Raw genomic sequence first — 24,384 nt, 5'->3', positions numbered from 1 at the left:
TTGGAGATTAAAGTTTCAACACGTGGACTTTGGAGGACATGTTCAAACCATGGCTCAGGGTGCCTGCTGAGAAATAAAGGTGCATGTGTTATAGGCAGCTCGACTAACCCCAAAGTAAGGTAGATGCATTTCAGATTGCCTGGCAAGCGAGGGACTGAGTTTGGAAATGAACTGGGCTTTGGGAACTCTGGAAATCACGTGTGCTGGAGAAGCTGAGGTGTAGGGGAAGGTGAAGTCTCTTTAGTTAGTGGAAGAAGTACGGGGCAAGATGATGGTCCCCAAACCAGAGGGGCTGCAGCGAGGGAGGTGGGAGAATAAGGGGCTGGCCTTGCTCAGGGGGGGCAGGGGAGTAGGGCACCGGCTGGGACTGGTGGCTGTGTGTGTCCGTCCTGCTCATCCACAGCTGTAGGCGAGGGCTGGGGGCTGGGCCCAGAGGAAGGCTATTTGGGCAAAGGAACTGGCAGCTGCCAGTGATGGGAGAAGAGCAAATTCCAGTGAACACTGCAAATTTTTTTATGCTAAAATGTATTTCATGCAAGAATGAAGAGTAGATTTTGTTTAAAAAAAAAACCCCGCTGGCCGGGAGTGGTGGTGTGCCCCTGTAATCCCAACACTTGGGAGGCTGAGGCAAGAGGATTGCTCAAGCCCAGCCTGAACTACATATTGAGACCCTGTCTCAAAAAACTAACCAAACAAATAAAAACCTCCAAAAACCCAGCCGCAGAGACCAACACACAGATGCCAGTGGACTACAGATCTCATCTCTGGAGCTGTCTGGTACATGGGGCAGCCATCAGGACGGGCTCCTGTCCATCTGACTTGCCAGTTTCCTGCTGGACAGGGTCCCACAGTTCTTCTGTGCGGTCCACAGGCTCCACCAGCCCTTTCGTGCTGCGACCCATATCCCGGGATGGACGAGGTCTCGGCTTCTGAACAGTCAAGGCACTGACCCTTGTACAGCCTCAGTCAAGCTGGCACAAAGTTCTACCAAGCAGAGAGCTCCACAGTGCTGGGGCAGCCTGGGCGCAGGCACCTGTCCACCACTATGTCGGTCCGAAGTCCTCCTCTGGGGAGGGTCTTCAACAGGGGGCACAGGTGGCTGAGGCAAAGGTTCCCACTGGCTTAGAAACGCAGACACCAGATACTCTCTGACGACCATGGATTTTCTGAGTGTAGTCGAGAGTACATGGAGCAGCCAGAAGGAGGAATGCGCAGCGCTGGACCGATAGTTCCCAGGGTACAGTCATTGGCCAAAGTGAAAAAGCCCCTGGAGTCGTGAAAGAAAATTTCAAGTTTAGAAATGACCTTAAAATGGACGCAATGTTGTGCTGCTGGGGGTTGCTGGAGAGGCCACTCCCTGGAGAGCTGAAGTCCTGCTGCAGGTGTCCGCCGAGACTACCAGGCCCTGGCAAGCTCTGGCCCAAATCAGCTCTGCCGTATCCTGCTGGGAAAACTTCTCACTGCTGCCTCTGCTTTCCAAAATGCCTGAAGCACCCACAGAAAGAGAGGTGGGCCTTCTTTTACCTGCAGTCCTCCCAGGCCCCGCAGCACCATGATGCTCTTGAAACTGCTCTTTAAAAATCATCCTGGCCGGGCATGGTGGCACATGCCTGTAATTCCAGCACTCGAGGGGCTGAGGCAGGATGACCACTGTGAGTTCAAGACTGGTCTGCGCTACAAAGTGAGCGCAAGGCCAGCCTGAACTGCATGGCGAGAGCCTGTCTCAAAAAGACCAAAAAAAAAAAAAAAAAATCACCCTGACCTACAACCTGGGAGGCTGAGGCAGGAGGATCAAAAGTTCAAGCTCAATCTGGACAATTTAGCAAGAACCTGTCTCAAAATAAAAAATGGGCTGGAGATGCAGCTCAGTGCAGAAGCCCTGGATTCAATCCCCAGTACTTAAAAAAAAAAAAAAAACAACAACACCATGACCTAGAGAAAGAAAAAATGAGAATACAGATGAGAAAAGTCCCTCAAATGATCATTTTTAAGCACAAGTTCTAATGAGCTATAAAGCTTTGCAGGGAACCTCTGAAACTATTGACAGGAACTATCGTTTTGGTTCCAGGGTTTTAAATTGATGGTTAGGACGAAGAGACACCAAAGACAAGGCCTGACATTTCAAGCTGAAACCAATACTGTGCTCCACAGCAGGGAGCTCTCACAGTTGGTGAGTCTGACGTCAGTGCTGTGCTCCCAGGAGGCCCTGGGGTGCAGGACCCATTTCTGGCTGGCTCTGAGGAGAGCCACATGTGCACCCTCTTTGTCCTTGTAGCAGGGCTGCTCAGGGTTAGACTTCTGAGGAGGCCCTTAGCAGGAAACGGTAAGGAATCGGCAGGAAGTCCACAACAAGGGACGGGAAACCCCTCCCTGGCCTGGAAGGATAGGCGAGGGAGTATAAAATGGAAAGTGGAATGTGCGCTCTAACATGTCTGGGGCTGCAGGGATGGGTGTTGGAATGGAGAGTGGATGCATCTTCAAAAGGGGGAAGTACCCGTTGTGTCCCCAGGGCAAGGACTTGTGACTGTAACGAGGAGCCAGATCCTCCAAAGATCCAAACACGAGGGGGGGGGGATGCTGTCCTTTATGGACAGGGAGTGGTGTTTTGTGTGTTTTCACAGTCAGTAGGTCACTGAGAGGAAAACCTGCCCTCGTTCTTGATTTCTGGCTTGTCCAAGGCCAAAAGACCCAAAAACAAACTATAAAAACTTACCAGGAGAAAAAAGATAAAAGTACACCTGGCACCACATCATAAGAAAGAGTCGATGTGAAGGAGCAGAGAAATGCAAAATAATTTTTCAGTTTCACCAAGTTTTGTTTTGAATTTGGTAACCAACAAATGTTCACCCTATTTTTGAGGAGGAGGGAGAGCCAGCAATCCAGTGAAAACACTGAATCTAAGAAGAAACAAATACAACAATTCATTCTGCTAGATGAGAACTCTGAAAGTTTCACTTCTTCAGCTCGGCTCAATGAGTTAGGCTAGTCCTTGTTGAAAAAGAAAAATTAACACCGTTTTGTCTCCCTTTATCTCATCAGTAGTGCAGTGGACTCTTCGGGTTAGCAATCCTGTGTTTAGGTTGTTACCTGAAGAAAGGAAAAACAAACTGCCCTGACTGCTGATTCTACTGTTTTGGTGGGGGAAGAGAAACTCTAGCAAACGGCAAACGACAACACTTTTGAGAAAGCAGGTCTGGGGAGAGTCCAGTGCAGTTTCATAATAGGTATGAATAGTTATTTTTGCTGCTTTCCTTTTCTTTTTTCTCTGGGTTTTGATGTGGATCTCTTTCTATTTGTTCAGGAAATTGTGACGTGTGTTCTGGGCAGGGTTGAGGTTTTGGAACCTTTTCTAAAAGAGACAGAGAGCACCCTGCAGCATTTCCTAATCGTGAGGCTGGCGTGCTGGAGCGATCTGGTCATCATGCAGGCGGTGCCCACGTGCGGTAGGCTGGTCCTGGCCCTCGCCCTCGTCCTGGTTTTGGGATCTTCAGTGCAAGGTAAGACCCAGGAGTCTTGTTCCCTGTCATCTTCTTTGCGAGCCCAGAACCCACACAGATAGTTATCTTCATTTTAAAGCACAGAATGTGTTCTGTTATGGGAAAGGAGGTGAAGAGGAGGGAGTTGGGGTAGTTGGATTCCCAAGTGTGAGTTCAGCTCAACTGGGTGCCAAGAAAAATTAAACTCTGAAGCAGGTGTCGCTGTAGAAACTTTTACATTGATTGGAAAGTGCTGCTTTATTTTTGGACAAAAATGTGTGGTTTCTAAATTTTAAACGCGCAAGGAGGAATGAAAATGATTCTTGTGTGGTTGCCCGAAGACAGACAGTGCCTGCGAGTGTTGGGTGCCTTCTTACTTCTGAGCGTCCACATCAATCCCGAAGTTTCAAAAATTTCAATTTTTTCCAATTTTTATTTTTTACCCGTCCATGTTTGCGGTGCATGACTACGTTCCTCATGGGAGCTGGTGCCTGTACATGACACATCCTCACTGACCAATCCCAAGTTTGAACTCACTGCGAAAGCGCATTATCGTAACACTGGAGATACTATTTTTTAAATTTTTAAAAATTTGTGTGTATTTTTCTTTTTAAAAATCAGATCCTACTGAAGATTCAATTATGTTTGCACATAGTTAATACAGACCTTCTCAGATTGTAAAGAAAGCCCAAAGAATGTTAGCATTTGTGCTGTCACCCAAAGAAACACCACATTTGGAAATTTCTTTTTTTGTTTGTTTTTAGATATATGGTCTTGCTATATAGTCCAGGCTGGCCTTGAATTTGTGGCGGTCTTCCTGCTTCAGCCTCCCAAGTGTTGGGATTCCAGGCATGTGCCACCATGCCTGGCCTAGAAATGTCTTTTTTAAGTTTTTGTATCATTCAGGGCTGTTTAGTCATATTGAAACAATTTAAAAATTGTTATTCACTAAGAAAAGAAAATATCAGTTTGTAAGAAAAGTACAATTTTTTTCTCCTTTGGTAAATAAGGAATCCTGTCTTAATAAGACAGAAGATCATAGCTGATAAATAGATGGCAGAATTTACAGGAGAAAAACATTAAGTTTCCACAAATGGTAAAGGAAACGTTGAGTCACAGTGACACATGTCTCGGATTTGTTTCTTCAAATTGACGTCTAGCTGTCACATTCTTACTTCCGGTGGCAATGAAATCTCACAGATGAACCCAGAGAAATTTCTTATATATTGAAAATCAGAAAAAAAATCATTTTCTTTCAGTGATGCTAACACTGGAAGAAAAAGCAGCAGGTTGCAGAAACATTTTCATTCACCTGTTTATCATCTGAGTATAACAAGAAACAGAGCAAAGCTTTTCTTGGACTACTGGGAGACAATCTTCAGCCTGCCTTGAGGAAGATTTCCTAGTGATTGTATGCTCACAGGGCAGAGCGCAGCGAGGGTCAGCTCTGAGTGACCAGGTGGTGCTGGCCTTTGGGGTTTCAACACTTCCCCGAAATGTTTCGTTCTGCACTGACTCTGTAGGTTAAGACTAGAATGAAAACAATCCCTTTCCTCATGGGTACAGCCACTAGAAGGAAGAGAGAAGCCATCACAAAACTGTAGAAAATCCTAGCATTTATGTCATCACTCAGTAGTTTGAGCTCTTTGTCCGAAAAAGGAACTAGAAAGTAAACAGCAAATAATCTAAAACTGAGGGCATCCCCACGGGCACTACTATATTCAAGCCCCTGTTCTCACTTTTGAATGTGAAGGGAAAGAGACCCTCATGTTAGTGACAGCAGCAAGAGGAGCTGCCGCAGGGTCTCAGCACCTCTCCTTCATACCCCTGCGATGCTGTGGTATTCTCCCCCTACCTTTTGTTTTTGGTACCAGCAATGGAACTCAGGACCTTATGCTTGCCAGGCAGGTGCTTGTGCCCCTGAGTTATATCCGTGGTCCCTCTCCTCCTACCTTTTAAAAAATACTTTTAAAAAGAGAAAATGTTTACTTATCTCATTGGTTTGACTGATCGTATTAGTTAGGCTTGCTTTTACTGAGCTATTCAGTCTTAGGTTACAGCACTATTTCCCTGGGTGGCCAAAACAAAGTACCGCCCACTGGGTGGCTTAAACAGTTCATTTCCTCTGGAGATTGGATCACAGATCAAGGGCTGGAAGATTGGTTTCATCCGAGAGCTTTTTCTTAGCTTATAGATGATGCCTTCTTCCTTCGTCTCCATCTTCAGCAACTCCTCCAAATACCATCACATGATGTGGTCCTGCAGGTTAGGACCTCAGTGTTCGAAGTTTGCAGAGGACATAATTCAGCCTATGACATACTTGCTTTTACAGACCCAAGTAAAGACACAATGTAAAGCTGCGTCTACAGAGACCCAAGAAATGGGAGTTTGGGGATGGGTGGCAGATGATGAAGGACACAGATGGCAAATCCACCTAATGTGAGCTTCAGAAGATTACCCATGAGGCCTACAAGTCCTACACTGTACTGCCTCTCTTTCTCAAAGTAGAAAATCCATGAGCAGAAGTGGCCCAGAGGCCATACCACTGTTTCCTAGATCCCAGTAATGGAACTGATTCCATCCATGTGTGTGGCTGTTTGTAAAGTGACTTCACATCCATTCTCTGTGGAAATGATTGTCCCATTCCCTATGAGGAGGGATTAGTACCAACTGACAGAGAAAACTGGATCATCTCAATTTGATCTGTTCTGTTTTTGTTTCTGTTTTTTGAGACAGGATCTCACTATGTAGTTCAGGCTGGCCTTGAACTCACTATGTAGCCCAGGATAGCCTCAGAGTCACTGAGTGATCTTCCTGCCTCTGCCACCATACCTAGCTATCTCATTTGTTTTGTCAGTCTCTTACAAAAATGTGTTTTGTCTAAGGCCCATTATAACTAACAAATGGCAGAAGAAGTAGTCATCCTGTTTCAAGGTCAGAATTAAATTTCTACTGCAATGTGTAGATTAGCAGGTTTGGGTGGATTTTTTTTTTTTTTTTTTTTTTTGTCTTTTTGAGACAGTGTCTCGCTATGTAGTTGAGGAGGTCCTTAAACTCATTTTGTAGCCCAGGGTGGACTCCAATTTTCAGTGATCCTGCTGCCTCAGGCTTCTAAGGGCCTGGGGTTTTTTTGTTTTTACTGAAACGATAAACCTTCCTTTGACTACAACCCTTGCTATTACATTTACTGCTCAGTACTGAGTTAAGGGAGAAATTGAAAGTAAACGTGGATCTTTTTATAGCTTGTCTCACCACACAAGAGTGGGGGAAGCGTATGCATTTTGTGGACTGGATAGGCCGGTAGGAAGTAACTCCAACTTAGATAATAACAACTGTTTAAATTCTACCATTTTGAATGAATAAAAACTTTTTTCCCCTTGTGGCAATTTCTGCTTAAGTTTCTCTAACACATCTGTAGTAAGTTTCCGTGAAGAATAGGAAACTGGTAAATTGTGATTATGTTAGGGGGAAAATGGCAAGTTTGCTAGGGAAAATATGAAGAGATACAAAGGACTTGGAGAAAGTCATTTGCTCAGTAAGAGTTACTCAGAGAAAGGGTGTTGTTCAGGCAGAGCTAGCGAGCTGGCCACGGGGGAAAGCAGGGGGCGGTGAGGGAAAGCGTTCTAACTAAAAATCAGTCTCTGGAGGCCACTGCATAATGAACCAGCAGATCCTCTGCAAGTGGGCCCTCTTAGGAAGATAGGGGTTATGTCTCCCTTTCATTTTCAAAACTATGATAGTCATAAGACATTTATCTCAAAGGAGATAAAGTCTAGAATTCTCATAACTTCAGGGGGACAGAACCTTGAATTTTCACATCCTGCCGATACCATGAATAACTATGCCTGGAATTTTGTTTTTGTAACTATGTTGTTTATTTTAAAGTACCCTTAACATCACCGGCCCTGAATCCAATGGGCTTTTGGAGTGGAAGGACTTCTACCTTTGACTTCTGCATAAATTTTTAGTTTAATTAAGGTAGTTTACATAGTATTAATTTGTCCTTTAAAGTAAACAATGAAATGGTTTTTAGTATATTCACAGAACTGTGTCACTATCACCATCGCGGCTTTTTTCATCACTCCTCAAAAACAAATACCTCTATAAATTTTAAAAGCTGAGATCCTGAACTCTGGAGGTTATTTTGAATTTCAGACTTTTTTCCCTAATCTGCCAAAGTTGTGATTGTTACACAAGTGCAAAGATGCGCTCTTTCATGGGGGTGCTCCCTCATAAAGCATGAACGCTGGTCTGGGGAAATAGCTCTGCAGTAGACTGCTTGCCTAGCACTGGGAAAAAGCGGTCAGGCAAGCATTAGTCTAATTTTGTTGTTTAACTTCCTGTCCAAGGCCACATTTTCTCACCCTGATGCTCAATGCCTCGGCCGCCTATAGGGGCTCAGCCCTCGTCAGACCCATTCTGTCCTGTAGAGTAGCAGAGGCCTTGAATTACAGCAAGGCCAAAATGACACATGCTCAGAATGCAAAGTTTACATTATTTGAGAGACTTTGCTTGAAAAAAAGAACAAAAATTTCCACTAATTGGCCTGCAGTTAGAGCTCAAGGGTACAGCACTTGCCTAGCACACTCGAAGCCCTGGGTTCAATTCCTAGCGCCAAAAAAAAAAAAAAAGAGGAAGAAACCTTGTACATTGAATATATATTAAATGACAATATTTTTAGTAGTTTGATTCAAGTGAAGTGTAATAAAATTAATTGTGGGCTGGGGATATAGCTCAGAGGCATAGCACCTGCCTGGCAAGTGTGAGGTCCTGAGTTCAATTCCTGATACAAAAATATTTTACTGTGCTTTATTTTTAATGTTTACATTGACTTATTTATTTATTTATTTTTATGTGGTTCTTTTTGTGAGACAGGATCTTGCTGTGTAGTTCAGGTTAGCCTTGAATTCACTATGTAGCCCAGGCTGGCCTCGAACTCTGAGTCTTCCTCCTGTCTCAGCCTCCTGAGTGCTAGGGTTACTTACAGGTGTGCCCCATCACAGAGGGCTTTATTTCTACCTTTTAATATATAGCTGCTAAAACATTTCAAACTCACTGTGTAGTTAGTTGGCTTTGTTCTATTGGACAGTGCTGGTGTGGAGAGCATAGGTGTGAAGACATTGCCCTCTGCTGGAAAATATGTTGGATTTTTAATACCACTTTCTAGAGCTTCCTCAGCAGTAATTAGGTGCCAAACAAATGCTGTCTCAAGAAACAATCGGAAAATAAGGGTTTAGATGTATTAAGAGTTTAAATGTTTAATACATCTCCTGTGTGCAAAAGCTCGTGCTGGCTGCTTCCCGCACACTTATTTATTTAAACAGGAGTTCTTTGCTAAAGTCTTACCTACATTTGAAAGATGATAAATTAAGAATCAGAGAGACACTAAGTGGTAGAGTGGGAACTTAAATTATGTAAATTTAAATTCTGGTCTCTCTACAAACTGTCTACTGTCAGAGGTAGCTTCTCACCTTCCTCCTTCCCCACCTGGTCAGAGGCATGAGCGATGGAGACCTCTGACCGTGGTACTTGGCACCATTCCAAGAACCTAACATCTGTATTTCATCATCTCATCTATTATGGTGCTCATTTTGCAGATGAGGAAATTCAGGCAGAGAGAAGTGAAGTAAGCTGACCAAGGTCACATGGTCAGTAAGGGGCAGACCCTGGGTGGCCATCTTAGCCGCCTTGTCCCCAGAGCTGACCCATTTTGGACAACTGGTTCCTGGACCAGACTTTATAAACTACACTCAGCAACCGCAGGAAAGACTGATAGAGCAGTGGTCCCCAAGAGAGGGAATGGGGGAAGGAGGGAAGGGGGAAGGAGGGAAGGAAGGAAGGGTGAAAGGTCAGATGGCTAAAAGTAGAATATTTGCTCTCTTTCTACATTAGAGTCTTTAAAATATTTATATTTTAGAGGAATATTATATATTACAGTGACTTAGGGTTTTTTTGTGTTTTGTTTTATCTTTTTGAGACAGGGTCTTGCTACGCAGTTCAGGCTGACCTTGAACTCACTTTGTAGCCCAGGCTGGTCTCGAACTCACAATGATCCTCCTGCCTCGGCCTCCTGAGTGCTGGGATTATAGTCATGCACCACCATGCCCAGCTACAGTGATTTAGAAAAAGAAAAAATCACCAAAGATTATTCTACTGCTCATTTTTGTGCATTTTGTCACATTGTCCCCAATATCTTATTTATGTTACTGAAACTAATATGCATGCAAAGTGGCATTCTGATTTTTCTTTTCAGTCATTTGTATTTAAAAAATGTGGGGCTGCAGGGGATATAGCTCAGTGGCACAAGTGCCTGCCTGGCAAGGGCAAGGTCCTGAGTTCAAATCCTGGTACCAAAAAAAAAAAAAGTAGGGCTGCTGCTGCTGGGCATTGAACCTAAGGCCTTACACAGGCTAAGCGTGTGAAGTCCCACTGAACCACACCCCCAGCTATCCTGTTAGTAACTATGGTTTCCTTGTGCTGCTACACAGCCTCTTCCATCTGCAGCAACTAATTTTTTTAACCATTTAGTTAACATCCTCTCATGAGTGAATACCTTGTGATTTATCTGAGAGATTCCTATTGTTCTGGGCTGGGCTTCAGAATCACCTCTCCTGCTTTGCAGGAGTTCGGGGTGTGCTCCTTCTTGCTGGTGACGGTTGGCAGCACTTGTTTGGGTGAGGTGTGTGCTGGGTGGGAGGCGGGGAACCGTTTGAAGGGCGGTGCAGTGTTTCTTCCCACCAGGGCCCTGTCTGTGCTGAACTGAGTCATGGAGAATGTATTTCATGAAATAGTAAAGGCTTTCCTGTGTAACCCCAGAATGCTAGATTTGGAGGTCTTTTTGTAGAAATTAAAAGAATTGGCAAGAGACTTGACCATTCCAATCTTGCTGTCCCTCTGTGAGTAGAGGAATCTTGTAGGGAAGTCTGGGTACAGAAAAAGAGAACGAGTGTTGATCTACTTTTCATCCCTAAGAACACCATACAGCCCTAAAACACAATTCCTAGGCCTCTGCAATGCCTTGAGTGCCTCTCAGAGTCTTCTTGAACCCTTCCTTCCCTCCTTCCTTCCTTTTTTTTTCTTTTTTTTTCAGCCAAAGTCTCACTATGTAGTTCAGGCTGGCCTTGAACTCACTATGTAGCCCAGGCTGGCCTTGAACTGATTGTGACCCTCTTGCCTCATCCTCCCAAGTGCTGGGGTTACAGGGGTGTGTCACCACACCTGGCCCATCTCTGCAAAAAGAGGCAGACTGGGTCCTCCGTTTAGCACTTTTTTGACCTCAATTTTCTTTAAAATGGAGCCAATAGTACAATAAGAATAACAGTTAACAACATTAAGTGTTTACCATGTGATTGGGCACTAAGTGTAGCGTCAGGAATGCTTTACATGTATTTTCCCATTTAGTTTTTATGACAAATTTCTGATACTATTGGACCTTCATTTTACAGCAGGTATTCAGGGATGTAAAAGTTTCATAACTTGCTAGTAGAAGAACCAAGCAGGACTTTACCTCAGGCAGCTGACTCAAAGCCTATTCTAACCCCTTAAACTTTCTGCTCCTTCATAGGAGTGCTGTGAGATGGACAAGTGGTGTAGGTAAAAGAAGGCTGGGGCAGCAATGCTGCATAAAATGTGCATTTATATGAGAGCTTCTAGGGCCAGATGGTTGGAAGCCTGCTAAGCGATATTCATTGCCCGTGTGGGTTTCTTGTTTGGTCAGGTTATCCTATGCGGAAAGCCAGGTACCAGTGGGTCCGCTGCAGTCCTGACAGTAATTCTGCAAACTGCATTGAAGAAAAGGGGCCAGTGTTCGACCTCCCTACAGATGAATTCAACAAGATCCTCCCTCCAAAGATTAACCCTTTTTTGTAAGTGGACTTTACTCTGATTTTCAAGTAACTGTAATTTGTTTTCTTTTGGAGACAGGATGTCTCAATGTAGTTCAGGCTAGCTGTGAATTCACTATGTAGTCTATGCTGGCCTCAAGCTTGCAGCAATCCTGCCTCAGCCTCCCAGTGCTGGGATTACAGGTGTGCGCCACCGCGCTCGGTGGCGTGACTAACTTCACGGCCTCTGTTGAAGTCTTGGGATGGAAGTGGGACCATCCAAAGGCTCTCCTGCAAGCTCCTGCTTTAGCAGTTTGGTTTTTACTATGTAGTACTTGTCCCATGGGTGCTGGCAGATGAGGTGCTTGCATATACATGATTCATCTTGGTTTTGCAAGTTTTTACTATGGGTGGCAAAGACAGGCATTAAGTACTTTTCACTAACAGGTACTGAAAATCATTCAAGATTGTTTTATTTATGTAAAGTATATTATATATATTAAAATTCATTTCATTGTATAAACAGTATTATGTATTAAAATCCAGTAAGAGTCCATCAAGTGAATGAAAGGCCAGAATCGGCAAATCCCTAAAGCGGAAAGTAGATTAGCGGTTGCCTGGGGTGGGAAGAGGGAGGAATGGGTGACCGCTCCACCTTTGGGGGAATGATTGGTCAGATGTTCTGGAATTAGTGGTGATTTAAAATCACATAGGAAGTGTACACATTACTGAAAACTCCAATGGTTTATGGCTTATTTTCATGGAGAAAATGACCCATATGTGAGGACACCTTTTGCCTCTTGCCATTTTGTGGCCCTGATCTGTGGAGGAAAGTGGCGTCCTGGCCCTGCTCTTTGGATTCTAACCAGCCCATTCAAGTCCCGCTCAGCATCCTCACCCTGCAGCACCTGCAGCCTCCTGAATGCAGATGTGACGGGCAGGGGAAGGATGTTGGAAATGGAATGTTAATGTGCTGAGAAATCTGATGCTTAACTTGCCACCAAGAATGTCTCAAGTGTGAGCTTTGTTGAAGCACTGAAAATTATTAGTTTCATGGAAATTTCTAGTTATGAAAAATGTCCTCTGTCTAGGCTGACTTAGTTGTTTTTGTTTTCTTTAGGGAAAAAATGAAAAAAAGGACTCTTCTTTTAAAAAACTAAATTCCAAATATTGGATTTACTTATTATTATTACTTTTTTAGTAATAATATCTGCATCTGCAATGGGTACCCTGGACTCTGTAAGGGGAGTGTGTTTGGTGTAATAAGTATATGTAAGCACACACAGGGCTTGAATTTTTTTTTGTTTTAAAGTATTGCATAGTTTGGAAGCTTTTAACTCTTTTAATTTGAGCAATCAGGTTGCTACCTTTATTTCCTTATTCTAAAAATATCATAATTACATTCTTTATGAATCATACTTTATACTTTTTTTTCCTACTTCAGGATGCCAAAACACCAGAACTTGAATGATGTCTTCCCTCTTTCCGAGGACTATCCTGGCTCTGGCTCTGGCTCCGGCTCCGGATCAGGATCAGGATCTGGATCTGGGAGCGGCTCTGGAAAGGACTACTTCTCTGAAACAGAATGGGACTACCAGCCAATAGATGAAAAGGATGTATTCTATTACAACTTTAGGCCTGTGAAGAAGAATCTGCCCCTAGACAACGAGGCCTTGGGTCAAGATGATACAGAAGAGGATTTTATTATATAAAAGTGAGGGTTTCCCCACCTTGACACCAAGCAATGTATTCAGTGTATTTTGTATACCATGGTTAAATGATTAGTTTTGGATAAAAGAGTTGTATAGAAAATTTAAAACATCTGAAAAAGAACTTTAATTTTTTAATTACTTCTTTCTTCTTCATGAATTCTTAAAAGATTATATTTTAATGCTATTATCTATCCTATTCAAGGAAATACCTGCATTTTTTTTTTCTTTCTTGAGTCAGTCTCTTGCTATGTAGCCCAACCTGGCCTTGAACTCACGGTGATCCTCCTGCCTCAGCCTTCCAAGTGCTGGGATTACAGGCATGTATCACCACTCCCTGCATATTTTGGTATCATATTTGACCAATATCATTGAGAATAACTAGACTCCCATGTTTATAAAACTGCTTTAGAGAGAAAATTGTGCTTTTTTAAAAAATTCAGTTTGAGAAGCAAGTTGATTGACAATATTTCATACCTATGTCTTTAGGAACCTGACTCTGATTGTGAATTATACCTTGTACTTATGATAAAAAGTCCAAATACAGTGAATTTACATATTGGATATTTGGTGTGATTTACAGTGTGAAGGGGTTTTACTGTACTATCACCATTGGATGTGTGAGAGCTAGTCAACATTGTTTCAATTAGAAACTTAAGACCCTAATTAAAGGATAATTGTGGTCTTAAAACCTTGTACTTTACTGCTTTATCTTGCTTTCCTGGATGTCTATTTTCAAATGTTGCTCTATTAAAGCAGAAGTATAACCAAAGAAATATTAAGCTGTCTGGAAATTTTTGTAGTAAACTCAAGAAATAATTATTTCTCATCAGAAGTTTCTCTAGAAGTCTTAAAAAAATCTTTATTTTATTTTACTTTTTTTTTTTTTGAGGCAGGGTTTCACTATGGAGTACAGGCTGGCCTTGAACTCACTTATGTAGCCCAAGCTGGCCTCGAACTCATGGTGATCCTCCTACCTCAGCCTCCTGAGTGCTGGGATTAAGGTGTGTACCACCACCCCTGGCAAAACATCTTTAAATCATGGCTTCCCTCATAGTGGGGGCAGATGGTTTCTAGGTATTCAATTAAGTGATGTCTTAAACTAGGTCTGGCTCAAAGTGGTCATTTTTCCAGTCCCTAAACATATAATTAAATGGCTTGGTGGTTAACACAACACCCACACTGATTTCTTGACCTGTGTAATAGGAGCTATTGCAATGTCCCTCTCCCTGTCTGCCAAGAAATGAAAAACAATATTTCACCCTAGGAGAATTTTAAAGGTTAGTAGTACCTTTAAAAACCTAAAGAACAATAGGGCTGGGTGTGGTGGCACATGCCTGTAATCCCCGCACTTTTGAGGTTGAGGCAGGAGGACTGCCCTGAGTTTGAGGAGCCTGGGCTACATAGTGAGACCCTGTCTCATAAAACCAAAACCAAAAAAACAGAACTCAAAAAAAAAAAAACAAAACAAAAAAAACCCAAAGCAAAAAAACGAAACCTAAAGAACACAATGAAGCCAAGGCAGAAGTAGCACTATGAGTTCAAGGCTAGCCTGAACTGTCTCAAAAAGAAAAAAAAAAAAAAAAAAAAAAAATGGGACACAACAATGCTGGTGCCCAATGCATTTTCACTTTATTTACCAGCCTGAGCCTTGAAAAAACCAGATAGATCCTGGAGGGTAACAGTGGATGATCACAAGATCAGCCAGGCAGTGGTTCCATCCACAGCAGCTGCACGAACTCTCATGCTTTAGCTAGAGCAGTTACACAGCTTTGGGTAGATTGCAGGCAGGCACTGATCTGGCAAATGCTTTCTTTTCTATACCTATCCCTGCCCCCTAAAGAGGTTTGTCTTAGTTACTTTCCTCATTGCAGAGGCACAATACATGACACCCACAACTCTAAGGAAGAGAGGTTTGTTTTGGCTCACAGTTTGTAGAAGTTTCAGTTCATAGTTGTCATGCTCTCAGGCAGAGAAGCATGGTAGAGAGGCATGGAGCAGAGAAAGAGCTCATGGTGTGGGACTGGGAAACAGAGAGATCAAGGGAGGAGGAGGGAGATAGACCCTTCCAGGCCACACCCCAGTGACCCACCTCCTCCCACCAGGCTTCCCCTCCCAACATCACAGCTATAAACTCACCAGTGGACTAATCCACTCACGAGTATCAGACCCCCCTGATCCAGTCACCTTCCCAAACCCCCATGTATGAGTGCAGAAGGCTTTGGGGGATCATCTAGCTATCAACCATAACAAGGACCATAAACAGTTGCCAGTGTCTTAGAAAAAACAGTCTACATTTACAGTCTCCCCCAGAGCTGTGCCATCTGGACATCTCACTAAAATGTCACAGTGGTCCACTGTATGGATAGATCATGAGCCTCTCTCTGTCTTTTTTTTAAGAGCAGAATATATTTATTGAGGGAAAGAAAGCTTCTGTCCACAAGAGGGACAGAAGAGGGGTTTGAGCCTCTCTCTAGAGACCCAAGTCCTTGGCACCAATGTGCTGTCTCCCCCTTAGCCCGCATCTGTGGCTGCATGGAGGGTTCCTGTCCTGGTTACTTTTCTCTCGTTGCTGGGACAAAATAACCAATGCCCAAAATTTAGGAAGGAAAGGTTTATTTAGCTTACAGTTTGTGGAGGTTTCAGTCTATGCTCGGCTGGCTGCAAGGCAGGGTGGCACATGGCAGAGGGCAACCATTCAAAGCGGCACAACACAGCAAAATCAACAAGCACAAAAGGGAGAAATGGCGGCAAGCAGCCTCTTCCTCTCCCTTACATATGCAAACTATCCAACCCAGGGCAGGTGTAGCTCTCACACCCATAATCAATCAAACTCTAAAAGCCTGCCCCAAGACCACATGAGGCTTTGGGGGGACACCCAGACACAAACCATAACAGTTCCTCATGACCGCTGATACGGTAGGAATGAATTCAAGCTTGGTTCACACACAGATCGTTCTGGTACAGAGTAGGAGCAAGCCAAAAACGGATGATAGCTGTGACACTGCCTATCAGGACTGGCCTTGAAAAACAGCTGAGAAAGGGAATCCTCCCAACAGGCAGGCTTCAGGTGATGTTCCTGGTCGTCTCCTCTGTGTGGAAAGAAGGGCAGCCTGAGGCTGGGATATATACAGTTGTATGGACAGCAATCAGTGTATCTGTGAGTAGACCAGGAGCCTAAAACAGATCTGAGAAGATTATGGGCTAAAAATCTGGAGTAAAGGCATGTGTCTGCACCAATGAGAGAAGTCACAAAGTGGGAAGCTGTCAGTATCAAACGTTTATGCCCATTAGAAAGCACCATCTCATCACAGAAAAGGAGTAAACAACAAAAGGACTTGGGCAGATTCCAGCACTTGCTCTTGAGTACCCCTCCCCATGCTAGCAAGCACTATGAGCTCATGAAATGGCAGGAGTGGAGGCTATGCATGGACTCCCACTGCCCGTGTAGTTATTGACATTGCCAACTGTCCAGTGTGCTAGCAACCGATTTTGTCGCTGAGCTACTGACAGGATATTATCTTTTAAGTCACTTTCCTGTCATTGGGATGAAATACTTGACATCCACAACTTAAGGAAAAGAGCTTTGGGCAGGTTTATTTGACTGTCTTGGTTTCAGAAGGTTCAGTCCATGGTTGGTTGGTTCCAAGGCAGAAATGGTATAGCGCCTGGCAGAAGAAAGCTGCTACAGGAAGCAAGAGCTAGAGAAAGAGCCAGAGAGAGTTATACCCTCCAAAGGCACACCCTGGTGACCAGCCTCCTCCAGCCACGCTCCACCTCCTTGACCAGGATATTCAGATATGAACTCACTAGTGTCTCCATGATCCAATCACCTTCAAGAAGCCCTGCCTCTGAACACACAGACATTTGGGGGACATTTTAGAATGAAACTATAACAGAGCCCTTAGCGGCCAGTTGTCCATAATAAGTTCCTTCAATCCTGCAGATTCAGGGGATTTGTTCTAAGGGACATGTTAGGTTCACCATTCCTGTTCATGAGGGCTCCAGCAGCATTAATATATAAAGTGTACAGGTCTGATTCATCCGACAGGATTTAGAACCCTGCATCATGGCAGTACAGCAAGGATTTGCAGTGTAGCAGTGGGCATACTACCAGGGGATCTGCTAATTCTAGCCCATACTACACAAGCTACATGCCGCTAACATGACAGAATGATGGAAGACATGGCTGAGACATAAGCTCGAATATGATAAGCTGAGCTTAAGACACCATCCTCCAGGATGAACAATTTTTTTTGGTATGTGTGGTGCTGGGGATTGAGCCCAGGATCGTGTGCATGCAAGGCAAGAGCTCTACCACAGAGCCACATCCCCAACCCTGGGATGAGTATCTTTTGTAGGGCCTGTGTCACTAATAGGTAGAATACATGGATCCAGCAACCACAGGGGAGATGGAGGAAGAGGAGTCACCTTACGTCAAAACCTCTTTGGGAATTCCTGCTTCCTCTCACCACAACACTGTTTTGTAGATTTAGATACTGTAGATGTTATGGTTCCACTGGGGGAGTGTTCCCATATGAATCCTACTGAATTTCAAGAATGGTGATTTAAGTTCTTTGTGCCAACTGATGACAGTCGAGAAGAGGAAGGGGCCATCTTGGTGTGTGTGACTGACCTGACCACCAAGAGGAAGTAGGGCTACTGCTACACAGTGGGGACAGGGAGGACTGTGCTTGAAATTCACGTGCTCTACTTAGGCTTCTCTCAATAGCTAGTTTGGATTTTAAGTGTATAAATTCACCCTAGGCTCAGATCTTTGTATCTGAAGGCCTGGATGAGCTCTCCAACTAAGCCATCAAGATAGGGCGGGTGAGGGACAGAAGTAACAGTGAGGAGCGTGACGAGTAATCTTGATAGGAGCCACAGTGGCAGCAGCTTACACTGCCTTCTGCTGACCTTCCTTTCATCAGTTTCTCCCAGAGAAAGAGCCCGCCAGTTCCAGAAGGAGCTGAAGTCACAGGAAGCAAACTGATCTGAGTGGCACAGGGGTGAGCTGGTATGGGTGCTGCACTTGTTCTCAGAGGGCCCCTCCTTCAGTACTAGGGGACTTCTTCCTCCAGCTCTGGGAAGGCTGGCTGACATCTGCAGGCCCTTAGATGAAGAGAGCCACCTTACCCAAGGTCCTGTTCCCTTCTCTGGACAGCTCACAGGCAATGCCTCATCTCTGTGGGGGGATAAAGTCTCACATCACAGGCTCCACCGGCAACAATGCTAAAGGAAGACTTCAGTCTGAACACTCAGTGGGACCAGCTGAAACCTTTATTACACTGCAGCTCAATTTATTCGTGGCCAATTCTGCTTCCTTCTAGTTCTGCACAGGTGTTGATCCTTGGACCACTCCCTAATAAACATCCTCTGTATAATTCTTCAGCTCAAAGTCTGCTTCTTACAGAATCCAACTTAGGAAATCACCTTCACACATTTTATTCTTAGTGCCAATTACCAAAATATACCATGGGCTTTCTGTTAATAAATCTGTTATTATTTCACAGGAACTCAGGGAACTTTTATGCCCAGTAGATTATTATTGTCCTGACATCTAATTCTGGCTTATGTAAATGTTACAATATGGCAGAGAAAATAAGGCATGTTTTAGAAAATATACGTGTTGTCTGTGTTCTCTAGTTAAGTGCTAGGCTTTATACACTTAAAGGGGAGCTAGGTGATCTAAACTGAAGATATTTTATGATCATACTGTAGCAAAAAATGTCCACACTGACAGTATGCTTCAGTTGCCCAGGTGATAGTTCCTGTTCCAGATCCAGTTGCTTCTGTCTCTTAGAAACGTCTGGTCACTGTGATGCATAGCTGGTCACTATGATGCATATTGTAAGAACCAATCCCTGACTGACAAGCCATTCTGCCTCTGTACTTCCTGCTTGCTTAACCCATTTAAACCCTAGACCACCAGAGATCAGGGCCTGATGTTTTGGGAACAATCCCAATCAGTGCCCATTGATGTAAATAAATCTGCCTCCAAGTCCTGGGTGTTGTTTCAGTGATTTTGTTTGCCATTGCAACACCTTTGGATAAGACATCAGTCTTGCCTGGCACAAAGGAAGAGAGAAGGATGGAAATAAGTATTACTGGGCACACTGGGGAAATAAATACTATAGGTTCTTCCTAATTCTAGCTCTTTTACCTTCTGGATTCTGTCAACCTATTTACCTTAAAACTGTAATTATAAGGGTCCTTTTGGGGTTATGGAGGGTTAGGGGCTTCTTCGAATTTGTACTCTTGAGGAACTCTAGTTGTTAGTCATTTTTCCTACCTGATATACAGTCAACAAAAGCTAAGTCAGTTAAGACTCATAGTTTAGAGAAGGAACACAAACAACTGTGGTGCATTTTATTTTATGCTTTTCAAATTATAACAAAATGCTAAAGCAGCAAAGAGAAGGAGATGATTGATTGGGCAGAAGCTTTTGGTCTGCATTCTCACAGCATGTTGTCTATGTTACCGTTTGAGTCACTGTTTAAAATTTTAATAGAATTGATCTTACAGAACTCTAGTTGTCTTCTTAAGTTTATGCTGAACTAAGGTTACTCAGCCGCGGCATTTTCGGCAGGATATTTCTTCGTGGTAGGGGCCTCTTGTGTTTATTGTGGGATGTTTAACAGCATTCCTGACCTGTAGCCATGAGGTGCCCAGCAGCACCTTCCCAGACCTGACGATCAAGATGACCGCAGACATTGCCAAGTGCACACCGAGGAGAAAACTCTCCCCGCTTGAGAACCACTGCACCAAACTGATGACTATTTCTGGACTGAAATAACTTTACCAGTTGTCTTAGTTACTTTTCTCTCATTGCTGCAGGCTAGACTTGAACTCACTATGTAGCCTAGGCTGGCCTTGAACTCTTGGTGATCCTCCTGCCTCCTGAGTGCTGGGGTTACAGGCATGCACCACCACACCCAGCTCACTGCTTTTGATGGTAAAACATAGATCACCTGGGTGGTCCTATGAAGGAAGTCTCCTGTGAAACTGTCCTCAGGGTGTCAGCTGGGGCTACAGTTATTTGAAGACTTGACTCAGAGGGAGGCTGTTTCCAAGATGGTGCACTCACACAGCCATATGCTGGTACTGTGATTCAAGCAGGTCTCATTTCCTAGGTGGTCTCCATGGGATTATAGGACACTGCTGCTGACTTTTTTAGAACTGGGTGACTCAAGGGAAAGCAAGTCACAAGCAGCCTTATAAATGACATGTCAGCCCTTCTCCCTTACTCTTTTGTCCACATAGACCAACCTTGACAGAATTTGAGAAGAGATTATATAGGGGTATGGACCCCAGAAGGTGAGGGAGGGTCATGATGGGCCATTTCAGAGCCTGGCTACCATAACGCAGTACAGTAATAAAAACCCATAAGAAGAGTCGGAACATGAAATTTGAGAAATCAGGTAGAAGGGAAAACAAAAAAGACAGATAGAAAATAAACAACAAAAATAAGGAAATGATAATTCACAAAGCCTAATATATGTGTTTAACAGATCCATGAAGATAGAAGAGAAAAGAGATGGGAAGAAATTATCAAAGAAATTTAGAAAGGTTGCAAGATACAAAGTCAATATAGAAAAGCCTCTCTCACACACATATGCATGCACAAAGCAATGAATGATTGAAAAATTCAATTTACAATAGTGTCAAAAATACAAATGCTTAGCAATAAATTAACACAAAATGTGTAAGACACTGAAAACTACAAAACATTGCTGAGAGAAATTAAAGATATAAATAGAGACGTATATGATTATGGATTGGAAAGCCCAACAAGGTTAAGGTGTCAATTTTCTCCCAATTGAACTATAGGTTAAACTCAATTCCCACCAAAATCTGTTTTTGTTTTTGTTATAGATTTTATTTGTAAGAGGGGACTGACAACTCAAAAATGCCTATTGAAATATAAAGACTTTAGAATAACCGCATCATTCTTGAAGAAAAACAAGTTGGGCTAATTACACTATTACTACAAGGCTCACTATAGTTTTAGTAATCAAAGTAATGTGGTATTATGTTAAGATAGACAAATAGATGAATAGAATAGAATAGAAAGGCTAAACATAGGCCCACAACATCACAGCTAACAGATTTTTGACAAAGGCACCAGAGCCACTAAATGGGGAGAGGACAGCACTGCAGTTGTGTAGTTCACAGATGTTGCTGGAACTTGCAGGCCCTCCAGTAGGCCCTCAAAACTTACCTTAATTTACAACATTTAATTTGAGATGGATCACTTTTTTTTTTTTGAGACAGGGTCTTGCTATGCAGCCCAGGATGACCTTGAATTAAACTATGTTGCCCAGGCTGGCCTTGAATTTGTTGTAATCTTCCTGCCTCAGCCTTCTTGAGTGCTGGGACTACAGTCATTCCCTACCATGCCAGGCTCCTTTTTGTACAATTTTTCTTTCCTTTTCCATTGTTTGCCTTTTCATTCTGTTGATCGTGTCCTTTCATACATAAAAGATTTAAAGTTTTATGTGGCCCCATTTGTCTGTTTGCCTTTACTGCCTGTACTTTTTTTTGAGACATGCTGTCACTATGCAGTTCAGGCTGGCCTTCAATTTGCTCCTGTAGCCCAGCCTAGCCTTGCACTCATAGGGCTCCTCCCACCTCATCCTTTGGAGCACTGGGATTAGAGGCATGTGCCAGCATGCCCAGCTTATTGTTGCCTGTACTTTTGGTGTAACACTCAAGAAATCATTGTAAATTCAATATCACGAGGCTTTCCCTCCATGTTTCCTTCCAGGAGGAGTTTTTAAAAAATTAAATTTATTGGTACATTTTAAGTATACATAATGATCACATTCATCATAGGGAATTTGCACCTGTACATGATATAACTTGATTCTTTTTCCCCCACCCCCCCACTCACCCTTCAACTCCTCTGCCCCTAGGAGGAGTTTGTTAAGATTAAAATTAAAATTTTATTTTTTGTGGTGCTGAGGATGTACCTCTTGCTTTTTTCTAGGCGTTTTATAGTTTCAGGTCCTATGCTTATGTCTTTAATCTATTTTGAGCTGATTTTTTGTATACAGTGTAAAATAAGGGTCCCATTTCATTCTTCTGGATGCGGATACCCAATTTTCTCAACATTTTGTGGAGAGAGTTCTGCCCTCATTAAGTGCTTCTGGCATCCTTGTTGAAATCATTTCATGCTGTAAAAGCCCCACCACAGACATCAAAGGTTCTAGTTAATTTCCAGTTCCCACCCCTGCCGTGGAGTTAGAACCTCGTATTTACCACTTCTGGAATGTATGGTTGTAAACTGGTTGTAAACGCCCTTCTCTTCCTGGACTCCCAAAATGTATTGTTCTTCCCATAAATGCTCTACCCCTCTAGGACTCTCGGAATGTACTGTTCCTGCAATAAAAAATCCCCTCATTGTTACAGATGTGACATGTGTTTGCCAAACAGGATGTGGTTTTAGGGTTTAAAAACCGCTCTCGTCCCTGGATTGGGACTGGTCTGATCCTTCCCTGGCTGGAGGCTGTCAGTCAGTCCCTGGCCAGAAATAAAGGCTTGTCCTAAATTCCAATTGGTTGTCTGTGCGTCTTGGTGTTTGTCGGTCGGTCGGTACCATTTGGTTCGTTTCTGGTTGTGAGTCCAAAACAGATGCAAGGGCTTTAAAAAAAAGACTCAAATGCATAGCTTTAAATTCACAGCAAAATTAAATTATATACTCCCTCTTTATCCACATGCAAATTTTTTTAAAAAAAGTTTCATGTAGAGATCTAGATTACTTTTTTTTTGTCTTGCTATATAGTTCAGGTTGGCCTAGACCCACTATGTAGCCCAGGATGGCCTCAAACTCTCTGTCTCAGCTTCCCAAGGGCTGGGATTACAGTCATGAGCCACCATGCCTTGCAAGATTTAGAGTACTTTTAATCTGATTTTTGCAAACATAAGCCCTTAAAGCTACAAATTTTTCCTGTAAGCAATACCTTAGCTGTGTTCAACAAAGATTGATGTGTTGTGATAACACACATAATATCATCTTTCCATTCAAACTATTTTTAAAATGCCATTGATGTCGGGCATAGTGGCGCACATCTGTAATGCCAGCACTCGGGAGACTGAGGCAGGAGGAGCATTGCGAGTTCGAGGCCAGCCTGAACTATATAGCCTAACTGTCTCAAGATAACCAAAAAAAAAAAAAAGTCACTGATGTCTTCTTTGCCTGGAGGTTTAGAATTATGCTGGTTTTAAGTATTTCTGGAACTTTCTTTGGTCGTTAAATTGTAGTTAAATTCCTTTTATATCTGATACTTGCTTTGTGGCCTTGCTTCCCAAACCCAATTTTGTTACCATGGGGATAATTATAGTGCATTTTTCTTTCTTCTTAGGTTATGAATACAATGTGCTGTGGTGACTTAGTTTTTGACATCCTAAACAATATGTCATTCATCTGGAGATCCTCGAGGCTTACATACAATTATCAGGGCACAGTTAAAGCGCTAGAAGACTTCAGTGGTCTCGAGGGACTTTTCAGAAACCTGTTTCCTCTCCCGGTAGAAAAGGGAGGGAACAGGGAATTTCTGAGTCCTCCGAGGTGGGTCGTTCACAAGCTCTCCCCGGGTTTCAGGAAGCAAGAGGTGCTGTTGTACTCTTTTCCACCCCCTATTGGGTCTTCTCTTCAAAGGCTGTGAAGCTAACAAGTTCTCAAAACCCAGCAGCCTCAGAGTGAGGGGATCCGGGCTGAGCTCAGCAAAGGTGGAAGAATGTCCGAAGTCCGGCTTAACAACACATCTCTCGCGAGGCCTAAGGAAGCGGCGCCTCGGCTAACGGCCCCCATTCGCCTCGGGAACATTGCCACCCAGACAGCGCTTCCGCACACACCCTTCCTTCAGTCCTTCCCGGCCACTCTCCTCCACCCGGTGCAGGAACTGGGTGTGTCAGAGGACTCGCTAGTGCACTGCCGGCCACGTGACGCGGGGCGGGGCGGGGAGGCGGAGCCAGGGAACTGCCTTCCCCCAGGTCCCTCCCGCCCAACGTCATGGGGTGACCCCGCCCCATCCGCCGAGGGGAGGAGCACGAGACCCCGCCCCCAAACGGCCTTTCCTGGAGGGACCGGCCGGCCAGTCGGCTGGAGGGCGGGGCGAGAGGTCGGCAGAGGACTGGTGCAGGGGGAGGGGAGAGAGGAAGGTGTGGTCACGTGCGTCGAGCGCCCAGGTCACGTGACGGGGCGCCTGGGTGGAGGGAGCCGGGTCGGGAGTTTTCCTAAGGGAAGCGTGAAGTGGGGGGGGGGACGCGGAGGCGGCGGCGGCGCTGACAATGGTGAGTGGCGGCGGCCCGCGCGCCCGTCTTCCGCCTCGCCCCGGAGCGCGTGGCCAGATGGCCAACGGCGGGTGCGGCCCG

At 44.0% G+C, this 24,384-nt stretch overlaps 2 protein-coding genes across 3 annotated transcripts in view; both read left to right on the top strand.

Moving 5' to 3' along the window:
* Positions 1 to 2,068: 2,068 nt before the first annotated feature.
* Srgn (serglycin) lies at positions 2,069 to 13,784 on the top strand. The gene is made up of 4 exons (XM_005390096.2): positions 2,069 to 2,170; positions 3,302 to 3,497; positions 11,194 to 11,341; positions 12,744 to 13,784. The coding sequence occupies exons 1-4, from the start codon at positions 2,081 to 2,083 to the stop codon at positions 13,009 to 13,011; spliced, it is 702 nt and encodes a 233-aa protein (XP_005390153.1). The 5' UTR covers positions 2,069 to 2,080; the 3' UTR covers positions 13,012 to 13,784.
* Positions 13,785 to 23,732: 9,948 nt separating this feature from the next.
* The window catches only part of Vps26a (VPS26 retromer complex component A), a 33,778-nt gene continuing 33,126 nt past the window's right edge, over positions 23,733 to 24,384 (top strand). Inside the window, exon 1 of one of the 2 annotated variants that reach the window (XM_005390094.2) lies at positions 23,733 to 24,131. In XM_005390094.2, the coding sequence (XP_005390151.1) occupies positions 23,748 to 24,131 (384 nt within the window). In that variant the 5' untranslated portion in view covers positions 23,733 to 23,747. Of the gene's footprint in view, positions 24,132 to 24,192; positions 24,304 to 24,384 lie in introns of those variants that run through there. The other variant, XM_005390095.2, reaches the window with a different exon arrangement.

This window comes from Chinchilla lanigera, unplaced genomic scaffold, assembly GCF_000276665.1.
Source record: "Chinchilla lanigera isolate Chin_1 unplaced genomic scaffold, ChiLan1.0 scaffold00036, whole genome shotgun sequence".
Lineage (NCBI taxonomy): Eukaryota > Metazoa > Chordata > Mammalia > Rodentia > Chinchillidae > Chinchilla > Chinchilla lanigera.
Note: the sequence above shows the minus strand (reverse complement) of the source record. Positions and strands in the feature narration are given on the sequence as shown.